This window comes from Lathyrus oleraceus, chromosome 4, assembly GCF_024323335.1.
Source record: "Lathyrus oleraceus cultivar Zhongwan6 chromosome 4, CAAS_Psat_ZW6_1.0, whole genome shotgun sequence".
Classification (NCBI taxonomy): Eukaryota; Viridiplantae; Streptophyta; class Magnoliopsida; order Fabales; family Fabaceae; genus Lathyrus; species Lathyrus oleraceus.
The window spans coordinates 11,977,650-11,989,489 of record NC_066582.1 but is presented as its reverse complement, the minus strand read 5'-3'; the positions used below and the strand labels follow the sequence as shown (position 1 = coordinate 11,989,489).

At 36.1% G+C, this 11,840-nt stretch overlaps 1 protein-coding gene across 1 annotated transcript; it reads left to right on the top strand.

Annotated features, from left to right (window-relative positions):
* The first annotated feature begins 1,557 nt into the window (after positions 1 to 1,557).
* On the top strand, positions 1,558 to 11,520 carry LOC127138379 (phospholipase A I). Its single transcript, XM_051064815.1, has 18 exons — positions 1,558 to 2,338; positions 2,744 to 2,891; positions 3,258 to 3,336; positions 3,420 to 3,573; positions 3,661 to 3,870; positions 3,959 to 4,204; positions 4,539 to 4,701; positions 4,787 to 5,047; positions 5,150 to 5,271; positions 7,582 to 7,743; positions 7,872 to 8,061; positions 8,308 to 8,444; positions 8,664 to 8,802; positions 9,003 to 9,206; positions 9,296 to 9,764; positions 9,856 to 10,072; positions 10,163 to 10,252; positions 10,967 to 11,520. Exons 1-18 carry the CDS (start codon positions 1,787 to 1,789, stop codon positions 11,405 to 11,407), a joined length of 3,984 nt encoding a protein of 1,327 aa, XP_050920772.1. The 5' UTR covers positions 1,558 to 1,786; the 3' UTR covers positions 11,408 to 11,520.
* The last annotated feature ends 320 nt before the right edge of the window (positions 11,521 to 11,840 follow it).

The following is an 11,840-nucleotide window of genomic DNA, read 5'->3' as shown; positions in this document are numbered from 1 at the left end:
CAAACACCACAACAATCTTTCCAACATTTCCTCGACGCATCATTCACACCAATGTCTCCCTTCAATCGTCACCAACAAGTCAAACACAACCCAACTACTCTGGCATGGATCATGAACTCAGTTATGACGGTACACCTTCAATGCATACACAAGACTACGTTGATTTGTCTAACTATCTCAACAGGCAATCTCCTGCAGTTGGTAGTGATGTTCCTGAGTCCTCAGATGCTCAAACACCTGGGGTGAATCATCAACGCGGGTTAGGGCCACGAGTTCGGGTAGCTAGGGGATGTGGGACCGGAGGTCGATTAGGCGATCTCGGTAATTAACATTAGTCTTTTTTATGTAAACGGGAATTCATATTAATATGAATTGGTCCGATTTCGACTTTATGTATCATGTAGACTATTTTTGAAAAAAAAATTACAAAACACATAGAGGTGTCAATCCAATTGGCGTCTCCCTTTAAACTTTACACATGGGCGCTAATTGGATTGGCAGCACCAGGAGCCCTAGCCAATCCAACTGGTGCATCCTCTATAAGTTTAACGTCTCCTCTTAAAAATGGGGTAGATTGAGATTTTTTTTGAAATCAAGATTATTTTGGGATATTTTTTTTTAAAATCTGGGTTATTTTTGTAAAAAATTCTTTATTAGTTTCTGATTTCGTAGAAGAATTCTATCTACCTTAACGAATAAAATAATTATACCAATGTACAGTACAAATTATTATACTACTACATTTCTAAAGAATTTAATTGATATACACTGACAGTGTAAAGATTTTTTATACTGTCAGTTAATCACAACCACTGATATATTTGAAATGTTTGACTTTTATTTTAAACATTTAAAAAATAATACAAACGGGTGATTGTGATGCAATGAGAGTGTAAATTTTTTTACACTGCATAACAATTAATCTCATTTCTAAATACTTATCACATAGAAAATATTTGTTTGTTTTTATTCATCACTTTCAAAATTCAATGCAACACTAATTATTAATTTGTCTATAATATTTTTTATTATTTATTAGAGAAGAATGAATAAAATATAATAATATATGTATGAAAATGAAAAATAATATTATTGAAAATAAAAAATATTAATTATTTTTTTAAAATTATTTATTTATAAATTTTAATAATTTGTTTACATTTTAATATAAATAATTTGTCAAAGATTAAATTTTAAATAAAAAATTTATGCTCATTTAATCAACTAATACATTTCTTTTTTCTTAATTACTAATTGTGTTTGGAAAGTAAAAAATTAATTTAAAAAGGAACTCATTTGATAATTATAAATACATATTTGGTGTACTAAACTCAAAATTTAAAATTGAGTTTTTTTAATTTCTTCATTAATACAATGTTAAAAATTGAAACGTAAAATAAATAGGCTGTCTTAATGTAAAATTTGTAAAATAAAGGATAAAAACATTAAAACCAAGAAAAGTAATAATGTAATATAAAGTCATAAACAAAAAAAAAATTAAAGGACACTGATTCAGAAATTGATAGGATTTCATGTTAATTAATTAATTAATCAACTAATTAATTAATTAGAACTGGTAATCATCTCAGACATTGCTTCGGTTCCTTCTCAGATATACCATCACCGTTCTGTGCATGATTCTCACTCACTGAAATCTTGATTCTCAGATTCATCATTTTGTTGAATCAGTTATCGTCTAATCGGCATTCACCTCAATCTACAACCAAATTCAGTTTCACCGACTCCATGGTGTAACTGATTCTTGCATCTGGATCCCAATTTCATAATGTCTTGGGGATTAGGTTGGAAGAGACCCTCCGAAATCTTCCACCTCACTCTCAGCTACGGCAATGACGATCCACCGGAGAGTCTCGCCCGTACTTCAACCTCCTCCCGTTCCTCATCGGCATCTTCATCATCCTCTTCATCTTCTTCCTCATCAATCGTATCTCAGGATCAGGACCTAGGTTTTCGAATTGAATTGGATTGGTCATCGTCAGATGATGAAGATCAGGTTGCATTAAAGCTTCAGTCTCAACTCATGGTGGCTTTGCCGATGCCGCAGGATACTGTCGTGATTGAGTTGATGCCTCGTCACGATGAGGATTCTGTGGATTTGAGTATGAAGGTTGTTAAGAGAAGGGATCCACTTAGGGCTATCACAATGGCTAAAGCTGTTAACTCTGGTTTACAGAGTGATGGCACTGGTGTTTTGACTCGGCTGTTGCGCTCTGAGATGGTTTCATCGACGCCGGAAGGCGACGAGAGTGTTCCCCGTGGCGGCGGACACCATTGGACTAGTCTTGCTGTGCTTAGTATTTGTGGTTGTGGCTTGTCGGTGAGATTTACTTTGTAGATATTCAATGCGAGTCCAATTTTATGATTTATTGTTGCTTTGATTAGAGTAGTTTCTTCTGATATGATTTTATGCGGTTAATGAATTTCAATCTGAGTTTCAATATTTAACATATGTAGTATAAGTTTTACCTTTGCGATTCATATGTATGATTTTGTTAATCTATGGCTGTTGATTGATATCTATAATTTCCAAATTTGAAAGAATTAGTTAGTCTGGTTTTGTTGATATTCTGATTTATTGCTAAGTAACATAAAATATCAATGTTTGTATGTCTTGTTATCTCTTCTCTGATTCTTTGGAAGGGCATTTAATTTCATAATTTCGGTGCGGAAGTCAAACACGATTGAGTTGGATCAGGGATTTTAACACTATATTTGTATACAGGTATTTCCAGTAGAACTTACACAATTGCCGCACATAGAAAAACTGTATCTAAATAACAACAAGCTGACCGTTTTGCCACCTGAGCTTGGTGAGCTAAGAAGCTTAAGAGTGCTTAGAGTTGACAACAACATGCTTGTCTCTGTACCTGGTAAGTGTCTCGTTGTTCGGATTACTACTATGCACGGATAGTGGTAGGTCAGTTGTTTTCATACGGGCCTAGTAGATGTAGAAATATTTTCACATTTACTTGTATGTGCACTGAGTAAACATGAGCCAGCAATACTATCTGAAAGTAACGAGCAGTGTTAGGATACATGAAGCTACCGATTGAAAACAAACATGGAAACCTTATTGAATTGGGTGACAGAAGTTATGGGCCCCACTTAATGCAGCAATGCATTAAAAATGACCCTGTGGATCCCGAGTGTTTACTATTAAGATATTTCAGAAAGTGTTTTCGAGGTTTGAAGATTAGTGTTTCTTGCTTTTATCTGATTTTTTTTTTTTTGAGCAGTGGAACTGAGACAATGTGTGGAATTGGTGGAGTTGTCATTGGAACACAACAAGCTCGTTCGGCCTCTTCTTGACTTCAGGTTTTTGGGTTAGATGGTTTTTGTGAATTTGTTTGGACTTCATGTATTCTTCTGGTCTTACTGTCACCATATGATAATGATAGGGCTATGGCTGAACTACGTGTTCTTAGGCTATTTGGAAATCCTCTCGAGTTTCTTCCAGAAATTTTGCCACTACACAAACTTCGTCACCTTTCTCTTGCAAACATTAGGATTGTCGCAGATGAAAATTTGAGATCAGTAAACGTGCAAATAGAGGTGGCCATTTGCAAACTAACTGGACTATTTTTTGAGATCAAAACATATTACATATTCAATTAAACATACTTTTTCTGGTCATTGCAGATGGAAAACAGTTCTTATTTTGGTGCATCTAGGCATAAACTTAGTGCTGCCTTCTCTCTTATATTCCGTTTTTCTTCTTGTCATCACCCATTACTAGCATCAGCTTTAGGAAAGATTATGCAAGACCAAGGAAATAGAGCATTTGTAGGTAAAGATGAGAATGCAGTGCGGCAGCTCATAAGTATGATAAGCAGTGACAATTGTCATGTGGTATGTTTTAATGGGTGTAGAGATCACCAGTTTTTTATATACTCTGCTGTTATATCTGATCATCATGATTATTCTTAATATTTTACAGGTTGAACAAGCCTGCTCTGCTCTTTCAGCCCTTGCCTCTGATGATTCTGTCGCACTGCAGCTGATGAAGGCAGACATCATGCAACCAATTGGAATAGTTCTGAAATCTGCAGGCCGGGAAGAGGTTATATCTGTATTGCAAGTTGTGGTTAAGCTGGCTTTTACATCTGATACCGTTGCTGAGAAGATGTTGACCAAGGATGTTTTGAAATCATTGAAAATCTTATGTGTATATAAAGATCCAGAGGCAAGTTAGTTTCATTTTGTTATATGATTTAATTGATTCCGTATGAGTTTTAATAAAACATTTTTTTTAATAAATTTGTTTTCACTTTTAATTAGAGAACTGCCATATTTCACTGTCTTTTGTTTATTATATGTATAGGAAACGGAAAAAAAAATCTCTTTTTTGTTTTTTGTTTTTACTGTTTCATGTACAAATCATGGACAACAAGTAACAAAGCAAAAATCAACGTGGTTGTTTTGCAATTAAAAGTGAAAAATTAAAACACTAAACAATTTCTGAAATCAAACATATCTTTATATTGTATAATCTTTTAATTTAAAGGTTTACTCCATAGGTGCAAAGGCTAGCTCTGGTAGCTGTTGGGAATTTGGCCTTTTGTCTGGAGAATCGTCGTGTCCTTGTTACCTCTGAAAGTTTGCGAGAACTTCTCTTACGCATGGCTGTAGCCACTGAACCACGTGTTTATAAAGCCGCAGCTCGTGCTTTGGCAATTCTTGGTTTGCCTCTGGAGATAACTTTAGCTGTGTTTTCAGCAGTTTTATTCTGTTTATTGAATTTAATTCATTCTTGCACGTGCTGTAGGAGAGAATGAAAACCTGAGGCGTGCAATAAGAGGGAAACAAGTGGCAAAGCAAGGGCTTCGCATACTCTCAATGGATGGAGGTGGGATGAAAGGTCTAGCAACCGTGCAAATGTTAAAGGAAATTGAAAAGGGAACCGGAAAACGAATACATGAGTTGTTTGATTTAATATGTGGTACATCAACGGGTGGCATGCTAGCTGTTTCCCTTGGGATGAAGTTAATGACTTTAGAAGAATGTGAAGATATATACAAGAATCTTGGTGAGGATGTTGCTTTAAAATGGCACAAATTATACTTTTAAATTTTATGGATCTATTTCCATACCCTGTCATTCTTTCTAAGCTGATTCAATTTTTAACTAGGGAAACTTGTTTTTGCTGAGCCTGTTCCCAAGGATAACGAAGCTGCAACTTGGAGAGACAAGTTAGATCAGCTTTATAAGAGTTCATCACAAAGTTTTAGAGTTGTTGTTCACGGATCAAAAGTATGCACTTCTTTTCTTTAGGTTTTTTGTACTGTCAATTTTTTTATCACCTCTCTTTTACATACATATAAACATGCTTTTACGATAGGAATTAATCTTGACCGACTACCATAAATGATAGTCAATATTAATTCTAAAGCAAAACCAATCTCAACCATTCATTTCTCAGTGGTCCATATTAGCTCCTCTATTCTCACATGCTCGCTTGATATGCTACTTGTTTATATGATATATGGAGCACGTCCTTTAGAAATGGGGGTGGAAATGAGACAAAGTTTGTTATGTAATTTATTTTATATTGAAGACAGTGTATTAGAAGTTAAGCAGAAGTGAAAATGAATTAAATTGATAGTTTGAGAGAGAATTCTCTGAATTCTCTCTGAACTTCATGCATGTGAATGAGTAACAACAATCAGTTGAAATTAGTTAAATTCTCCTAACTGGTAATTGTGTCACTTTATTAGAACTAACTGCCTATAAGAGTATAAGTCTAAAACAGAGTTTAAAAGGGCTGAATATAGCAGCTAGAACTTGCTGCATAAGCATGATAACTCTGCTACAGTATACAAATTACACTGTATTTCCACCTCAAACTCAAGGTGGTTGATCAAGTGCTAACCTATCAAATACCATGAGTCTGTCTCAAAGAGTAGTAAAATGTAGTGAGGAGAGGGGCTTGGTGAGAATGTCTACGTTTGGATCAGAAGCAGGGATATGATGGACTATGACATTCTTATCAAGTACTTTCTCTTGCTCAAAGATGCTGAGATCCATATGTTTGGTCCTAACATGAAGCACTGGATTGTGTAATAGGGATGCATTACTTAAGTTGTCACATTAAGTGATAGGAGTTTGGAAATTGACTTCAAGCACAGTAATCAAGGACTGCACCCGCAATTTCTGCAAGCAGTGCTAACAGTGCTTTTGTGTTCTGCTTCAATAATGATTCCAGTTACTATTGTTTGCTTTTAGGACCACCAAGATATTAAGTTTGGTCTAATTGGGTGTTTGGAAATGCAATCATTCATCTCTCACTGCGGGGTATAGCTCACTTCTCCAAGGAGTAGCTTCGTGCTCACTGCACGGTACTACCGCGAAAATGGTGATTTCCAAATACAATATACGATAGATGCATGATCCAGATGTGGACTTCAGTCATAAGGATCTCACCCTCAATTTGTGTCAGTTCAGAAAAGGCAATATATGGAAGACCTTCAAGTATAGTTTCTAGATGATTTTGGTGGGATACCGGTCTCCAACTAACCCAAGAGTGTCAATGATAGCCATGATCTTCTAAACCATATCGCAACAGCATGTGAAGAGCATTGAAGGCTGTTTCCATTTATAATATTCAGGGTTAATGTTTCCAAGGCCGCGACTGCTTCAGCCAACAATGGAGGAATTGAATGACTAACATCTATGCCAGCTGTCACACTGTTATTAGTTTATGTTATATCAGTTCCTTGAAATCAAGGAGGCATTTACTGATTTCAAGGAACTGATATAACAGAAACTAATAACTGTATGCCAGCTGGCACAGGCACAAGCTGCCATGCCTAATTAGATTTATCTCTAACAAACATAATTCTTTAGTATGTAATCTCTGAATCTCTGATGACACCTTCGTCTGTTTCTTCTGCGGGAGAAAAGTTTCTCATCAAGTTTGATAGTGACTTGGCTTCAAAATGGTATGGAATCTTAGTTAATAATTCGATACTTTAAGGAAGCAATATGATTGACGGTGAAAGTCACTGGTGTTGGATAAAAAGGATGCTTCATTGCCATATTTTATGTAAGCAGAAGAGAAAATGAAGGAAAATATTGGAAAGTGAAAGAATATTTTTGTTTTCCAAATCTGAAGAGCCGTATCTAAATTGCATGTATGTGAATGGGTTACAAAAGTTCTACTTATAGAGGACTAGTCAGTTTGAATTAGTTAAACTGGACTAAGAGTGATAAGGTGACTTGGTTTGGGAGGGATATAATGGTTGGAGTCATTTGGAGGTCATAGTCATAGGTTCAACTCCCTCCACCAACAAAATAACAACTAATATTTGTCACTACGAAAAACCCTAAACTAACTGATAGTTTGTTAGTTTGTTTGAACAAACTGACTAAAAACAGAAATCAACTATGACAATGGCTATTATAAACATAACTAGGAGCTGCTGCATGAGCTTGACAAGGTATTAGAAAAGTGCATAATGCATTCTTTTTTTTGCCGCCATTAGATATCTGGACAGCTTTATCTATTATCTATCTATTTAGTTCTATGTCCTAAAAGGAGTATTTTGACTCATTGTCTTGCAGCACAGTGCAGAACAGTTTGAGAGGCTATTGAAGGAGCTGTGTGTTGATGAGGATGGGGATTTATTAATAGACTCTGCTGTAAAAAATGTGCCCAAAGTTTTTGTAGTCTCAACATTAGTGAACATGGTGCCAGCACAACCCTTCATATTTCGCAATTATCAGGTGCGAACCTATTTTTTTTAATGTTTATACGGGCTTCTAAGTTACACTTGTCCGTGGATGTTGATATATTGGTTCTTTATAATTCATTTTCCCACTCACCCTTTCTGCCTTTCCATTCTCAACTGTAGTACCCTGCTGGAACACCAGAGGTGGCTCTTGCAGCATCAGATAGTTCAGGAATCGCCGTGTTAACATCACCTATGAGTGCACAAGTTGGCTATAAGCGCAGTGCATTCATTGGAAGTTGTAAGCATCAAGTGTGGCAGGCTATCAGAGCGTCCTCTGCAGCTCCATATTATCTTGATGATTTCTCTGATGGTACTGATGGCTCTGCTGTTGTTTATATCAAGTTGTATGTACTCCCCCGGTTCTATTTATAAGAGAGAGTTTAATTTTTAGATTAATTGAATAATCAATGTATTTAGTTCAAATACATTGATTATTCAATTAATCTAAAAAGTAAACTTTCTCTTATAAATAGAACCAGAGGTAGTATTTATGTTTGCGATTTCCTCTTCTGTATTGTTTTTGACATGTGTCTCTTCATCCGGAAACGGTCCGAAGATGTCAACCGCTGGCAAGATGGAGCAATTGTGGCAAATAATCCTACAATTTTTGCGATAAGAGAAGCACAACTTCTGTGGCCTGACACAAAAATTGATACCCTGGTTTCAATAGGGTCCGGTTCTGTTCCGACTAAGGTGACTAATCCTTGTTTTGAATCTGTAATAATATTCTGCATTTGGAAAAGAAGATCAAGGACTTTGGTAGTTATTCCAGTGTCGCATTTGCTTCTACACTTCCTTTAACATGAAAGCTAGAAAGAATTTGATTATTACATTTTATTTTAAGAGACTTGTCATTGATTATTGAATTTCTTGAGTTAAAAGTTTTATTATTGTATATTCATATTGTTGTAGGTACGAAAAGGTGGTTGGCGGTATATGGATACTGGACAGGTGTTGGTTGAGAGTGCATGCTCTGTTGATAGGGTAGAGGAAGCTTTAAGTACATTGCTACCTATGCTTCCTGAGATACACTATTATCGATTCAATCCAGGTACCCTGCTTCCGTTTTGGAGTGTGGGAATGGAGTAACCTTCTTCCAATTCTAGTTGAATCAATTTTCATTTTTTTTTAATTTTCTTTCAATTTTAACTTCATTCTTTTTCCTGTTCTTTAATGAAGAAGTGTCGTCAAACAGCTTCTATTCTTCAAAAAACTTTATTCTCAGCAAGTGTTCTATGTGTTTTGCCTCAGTTGATGAACGCTGTGACATGGAACTTGATGAGACAGATCCAACTATCTGGCTTAAGTTGGAATCTGCAGTTGAAGAATATATACAGCAGAATCATCTGGCATTTGAAAATGCCTGTGAGAGATTGCTTCTTCCTTTCCAGCATGAGGATAAGTGGTCAGAGAGTCTGAGAACTAAATTTCCCAAGACAAAGGAGTCACTTGAGGGTATTGTGGATCATATGTTTTCTATGTAAAATTTCACTGTAATTGGTCCCCACTTAAATATTGAGATTGTTTTTATCATATTTTATCAGGTGTGAATGGCCCCACTTTAGGGTGGAGGCGTAATGTACTACTTGTTGAAGCTTCACATAATCCAGATTCCGGAAGATTGATCCACCATGCCCGGGCACTTGAGTCATTTTGTGCTCGTAATGGCATACGACTATCCCTCATGCAAGGTTTGGCTGGGATTGTAAAGAACGTGCCATCATCTAGATTCCCAACTCCATTTGCGTCTCCTATGTTTACAGGAAGCTTCCCTTCAAGTCCGCTTGTGTATAGTCCTGATTTTGGTCAAAGGATTGGACGAATTGATCTGGTCCCCCCTTTAAGTTTAGATGGTCAACAGGGAAGAGCAGTCGCATCACCTCCAATTTCTCCTCGAGGACTTAGACAGCTTTCTTTGCCTGTCAAAGCATTGCATGAAAAATTGCAGAATTCCCCACAAGTGGGTGTTATCCATTTGGCGCTTCAAGCTGACTCAGATGGCTTAGTTATTAGGTATTTTCTACCATGTTTTATGAGTTTCTGTTACAAACAATTCTTTTTCTAACTACGGACGGAATGCTGATGATGTTACCCTTTTATTTAGTTGGCACAATGATGTATTTGTGGTGGCTGAACCTGGAGATCTTGCTGAGAAGTTTCTACAAAGTGTAAAACTCAGTTTGCTATCAACAATGAGGAGCAATCGCAGAAAGGGCGCATCCCTCTTGGCCAATATCTCTACTATTTCTGATTTAGTTACGTTTAAACCTTATTTCCAAATTGGAGGCATTGTTCACCGATATCTAGGACGTCAAACCCTGGTATATCTACGTCCTTTATGCTTTATATGGTTTTGAAATCAAATTAATAATATACATATTAGAAGCTTGAGTTGGATATCTCTTGTGTAGATGATGGAAGATAATCAAGAAATTGGTTCCTATATGTTTCGTAGGACTGTCCCTTCTATGCAGTTATCAGCTGAGGATATAAGATGGATGGTATATACTCTGCTCCCACTTTAATTTTCTAATTGTCCCTTTGGATGTACATTTTGGCAGAGCTTCGCGTAAATTAATAGGGGCACTATTATACATCGTTCTCTTTCAGCATTCTGTTCTTGAGGTTTATGGTATAGAATGGTGGTCGAATGTTAGTCCTTTGTTTATTCCCGGCTTTTCATGGGTGAACAATGAACATAAAACTCCTTTTTTTTTTCAATAGAATTTTAAGCAATCCCACGGTATGGATTATCATTTTCTTGTGACAATAGCTTAGGAAAATTTTTAAAGCATTAAGTCTGTGTGGATATTGTAGGCCTGTAAGATATCATCTACAGACATCTTTTTGGCAATTATGGTGTCTGTTTTTGTCAGTCAAATCCCTTTCTTTTCGGAGACCTGTAAAGAAATTGGTTCGATTATGTTTCATTGTCTTAGTTGTGTGCTTTGTTGGTCAAATCTTTTTCGGAGTACTTTTCTAGGAACAATCATAGTTTTGAAGAAAAAAGACTGAATCACAATAATAGCTTGGTTTAGCTGGAGTTTGTGCTGTATGCCGTCTCTGTTCTCCCATACAGCATCATTTTGCTGATGTAGGAGGTATAGGGGAGAGAAATTTCTAGTCATTTGGAGCTTTAGATCCTCTGTCATATACATGAAAATGTTCTGACTTATTTCTGTTTTATTGTCTTATTGGTATCTTGAATAAACTAGGTTGGAGCTTGGAGAGACAGGATAATTATATGCACAGGGACATATGGACCTACTCTTGCACTTATCAAGGCCTTTCTGGATTCTGGGGCCAAAGCTGTTATATGTCCTTCAAATGAACCCCCGGAGTCTCAGTTGATGACATTGGATGGTACCAACGAGTTGAATGTGATGGAAAATGGAAAGTTTGAAATTGGAGAGGATGAAGGAGATGACGAGAACATACCTGCCAGTCCAATAAGTGATTGGGAAGACAGTGATGCCGAGAAAAATGGAGACTGCGGGTCTTTTTGGGATGACGACGAAGAGGAGCTGTCACAATTCGTTTGTATTTTGTATGAATCTTTATATAAGGAGGGTGCTAGTGTTAATGTTGCTTTGCAACATGCCCTCGCCTCTTATCGAAGAATGGGGTATGTGTGCCATCTCCCCGGCATACAATAATTTGTTCTCCCAATCTTACAAAATAATTATAAAAAAATCGAAAACAAAGAATGAGAATCTCTATTTGAGAGCATATATACAAGTATAGAGTCGATAACCAATTTTGAGGCTTACAGATATGTGCATTGTCATTTGTTTACTATGATACCTTTGTTAGTTTGTTTTTTCCCTTGTTTCCTATTACATTTTTAATAACTAGTTTATAAAAAATATCACTTCAAAGTTCTTTTTTTCAAAATGTTAAAGTCAGTGACATTGTTAAAAAGAGGATTATTAGGAGGGCTTTTTTTTCTTTCTTAATTTGGTTTAAATGTTTCCATTCTAATATTCTCCTCCGTTTGTTTTCATTATAACATAGTTCAATTTTCATATTTTTATGGGCAGCACACCCGAAGTTCTGTTTGAAACACTTTTCAATTTTACGTCTAAAAAT

Coding starts and splice junctions, on each gene's coding strand:
- LOC127138379 (XM_051064815.1), top strand. CDS start 1,787: ATGTCTTGGGGATTAGGTTGGAAGAGACCCTCCGAAATCTTCCACCTC. Junction 3,337..3,419: donor CGGCCTCTTCTTGACTTCAG/GTTTTTGGGTTA, acceptor TGATAATGATAG/GGCTATGGCTGAACTACGTG. Junction 8,445..8,663: donor CCGGTTCTGTTCCGACTAAG/GTGACTAATCCT, acceptor ATATTGTTGTAG/GTACGAAAAGGTGGTTGGCG.